The sequence below is a fragment of the Protobothrops mucrosquamatus genome, unplaced genomic scaffold (genome assembly GCF_001527695.2).
Source record: "Protobothrops mucrosquamatus isolate PMUCROS unplaced genomic scaffold, P.Mucros_1.0 scaffold7183, whole genome shotgun sequence".
Classification (NCBI taxonomy): Eukaryota; Metazoa; Chordata; class Lepidosauria; order Squamata; family Viperidae; genus Protobothrops; species Protobothrops mucrosquamatus.
The window spans coordinates 13,288-16,080 of NW_015392988.1; the positions used below are offsets into that span (position 1 = coordinate 13,288).

General features: G+C 60.8%; 1 protein-coding gene across 1 annotated transcript in view; it reads left to right on the top strand.

Moving 5' to 3' along the window:
- Positions 1–2,422, top strand: part of LOC107300472 (basement membrane-specific heparan sulfate proteoglycan core protein-like) — a gene marked incomplete at both ends in the record, with an annotated part of 14,755 nt that extends 12,333 nt beyond the window's left edge. The window contains 6 exons of the mRNA XM_029287004.1: positions 50–190; positions 285–419; positions 585–766; positions 1,364–1,556; positions 1,715–1,894; positions 2,162–2,422. Of these exons, the coding sequence (XP_029142837.1) occupies positions 50–190; positions 285–419; positions 585–766; positions 1,364–1,556; positions 1,715–1,894; positions 2,162–2,422 (1,092 nt within the window). The remainder of the gene's footprint in view (positions 1–49; positions 191–284; positions 420–584; positions 767–1,363; positions 1,557–1,714; positions 1,895–2,161) is intronic.
- Positions 2,423–2,793: the final 371 nt, after the last annotated feature.

A 2,793-nucleotide genomic window follows, 5' to 3' on the forward strand; every position in this document is an offset into this window, starting at 1 on the left:
GTGGAGGGTGTGCCGGACTCCGGGGGTCACCGTCACTCCCTCCCGGCAGGTCTTCAGAGCCCCATCATCTCCATCGAGCCCCACAGCGTGCTGGTGCGCGGAGGGGAAGAGGTTTCCTTCAGCTGTCACATCCACAAAGGCACCCCGCCCCTGGAGATCACCTGGAAGCTGCCCAACGACCAGCTGCTAGGTGAGTTTGGGGGGGCTGCCGGGTGAGCAGATGGGTCAGGTGGTTTGGGGGTGCTGGTTACCCCTCCCGGTCATTCCTTCGGTCTCCTCTGCAGATAACGTGAGGATCAGCCCTAACGGCTCTGCCATCACCATCTCCAACGCCCGTCCGGAAAACCACGGGCCCTACCGCTGCGTGGTCTCCAACCGGTTTGGGATTGCCAACAGCCTGGTCAACGTCATGGTCCAAGGTAAGGGACAATGCCGAGGGTCTCTCTAGGACGACCAGGGCCAGGAGCCCTTCTGTTCTCTCCCAACCGAGGCTAAAGTCGGACTCTTGACGGAACGCCAGGGCGGAGGGTCTGCCGAAGGCCCCGGGTGAACCTGGGCGTTGGTCTCTCTCTCTCTCCTCCTAGGGCTGCCTACCATCTCAGTGGTGCCTAAGGGCCCCCTGCAGCTCAAGGTGGGCAAGTCCATCAGCGTGGACTGCCTGGCGGCCGGAGACCCCCGGGCTGTAGTGCGCTGGACCAAGCTGGGAGCCTGGAGGAAGCTGGAGAACCAGAGGCTGCTACCGCTGGAGAGCCGAGCTGTGCTGCAGGTGGGCAAGGGAGGAGTCTAAGGGCCGGGATCCCAGGCCTTCCAGCAGCCGTACCTTCCCTTGCTGGCTGGGGCTGGTGGAAGTCTGTGGGAGTTGCTCTGGGCACCAGACCTAGCCTGGTGGGTATATAAAGCCTCCAGCATCAGGAGCACGGTATCCTAGAGTAACAGTTGCTGGGAATGGAATGGAAGGAATTGAGAGCTGGTGAGGCTGCAGTTAAATTACCTGTCCTGGCAAGTTCTCACTTTTAGACCCCAATCCCTCTAGGGCAGAGGCCCCCGACCTTTTGGCACCGGGGACCGGTTCCATGGAGAGAGGTTTTTCCGCGGACCTTAGAGTGCGTGGTTTTGTGTGCTGCCTGCATCCCACAGATGGGGCTTTGCTTGTTTGTGCGGACCGGTTGCTGGCCTGCTGCGGCCCGGTACCGGTCCACGGACCAGGGGTTGGGGACCCCTGCTCTAGGGAGCCCCCGCTGCCGGTCCTTATTCCACGCTCAAGAGAAAACGGCAGCCGATGGACACCCCGAAGATGTCTTAATTCCTCAGTCTGAGTGGGAATCAGGCTGAGGGTACTGTGTGGGCTTCCCTCCCTCCTCAGATCTCCTCCGCAAAGCTGGGGGATGCCGGCACCTACGTGTGCGTGGCCCAGAACTCCGTGGGCACCACAGAGGCCCAGGTGGACGTGAGCGTGGAGGCGGTGCACGGCAGGAGAGGAGTCCCCGAGATCCACGTGACTCCGACCCAGACAGTGCAGGCCGGACAGACGGCTCGGCTCCATTGCTCTGCCACCGGTGCGTCGAGGATGCGTGTGTGTGCGTGAGGGATATTTGGCCCTTACTAGTCCCTCGAGATGACAAGCCTCTCTGGGGGAGGGGGGACCCCGGGCCAAGCCAATCTGGGTCGCTGGCTGGCCCAGGCTGACCGCTGCTTCCTTTGCTGGGATCGGCAGGTGACCCGGCACCCACCATCCAGTGGTCCAAGCTGCGGGCTCCGTTGCCCTGGCAGCATCAAGTGGTGAACGATACTCTCATCATCCCCCGGGTGGCCCAGCAGGACTCGGGCCAGTACATCTGCAACGCCAGCAACTCTGCGGGGTTCACCGAAGCCTTCGTGGTGCTGGACGTGGAGAGTGAGTGTGCCAACAGGAGGAGGAGGAGGAGGAGGAAGGATGGGGCTTAGGCACGGGAGCTGTGCTGCTCTCTGGATGGCCTTAGGCTGAGAAGAAGGATGCAAAAGCAGAAAGAATGCCAGGCACCCCACTTGGACCCAGGACTGGCTAACCCCATGGAGCAGAGCTCAGTGCTGTCAAAGCAATAATATCCAAGTGCCTTCCTTGGGGGGTTGGGGTCCAGGCTTCCAAGCTCTTTCTCCCTCCCCCCCCTCTCTCTCTGCCCAGTACCACCCTACGCCACCAGTCTTCCCAACCGAGCAGTGGTGCAGGAGGGCGAGGCGGTGCAGCTGCAGTGCCTGGCCCACGGCACGCCCCCCCTGCGCTACCAGTGGACCAAGGTGAACGGCAGCCTCCCCGGACGGGCTACGGTACGAGACGGGGTGCTGCACTTCAGCCAGGCCGGGCACCGGGATTCAGGCACCTACCGCTGCCACGTCAGCAACCGGGTGGGCTCCGCTGAGGCTTTGGCCCAGGTCTATGTGCAAGGTGAGTGGGCATCCGGGGAGGGGGGGGAGATTCCGCCAAGGGCCCAACCCTGACCTGTAACTCTCTCGAATTGGGAGATTAAAAAGTAGGCTGCTGGTATAAGAGAAACCCCAAGGGTTGTGTGGGTCAATTTTAGGATTACAAAGACTCTGGAAAGCTGCCTTTGGGCCCGATGCATCTAGGTGTTATTGCGTGTCCAGATCTGCAGATAAATTTAATAATAAATAATAAAGTAAACTCTCTTGCATTTGCGTTGACCTGTGTTGTCGTCTTCTTCTTCCTCTTCCTCTTCCTCTCCTCCTCCTTCTCCCCTCCTCCTCCTCCTCCCTCCCTCCTCCTCCTCCTCCTCCTCTTCTTCTTCTTCTTCTTCT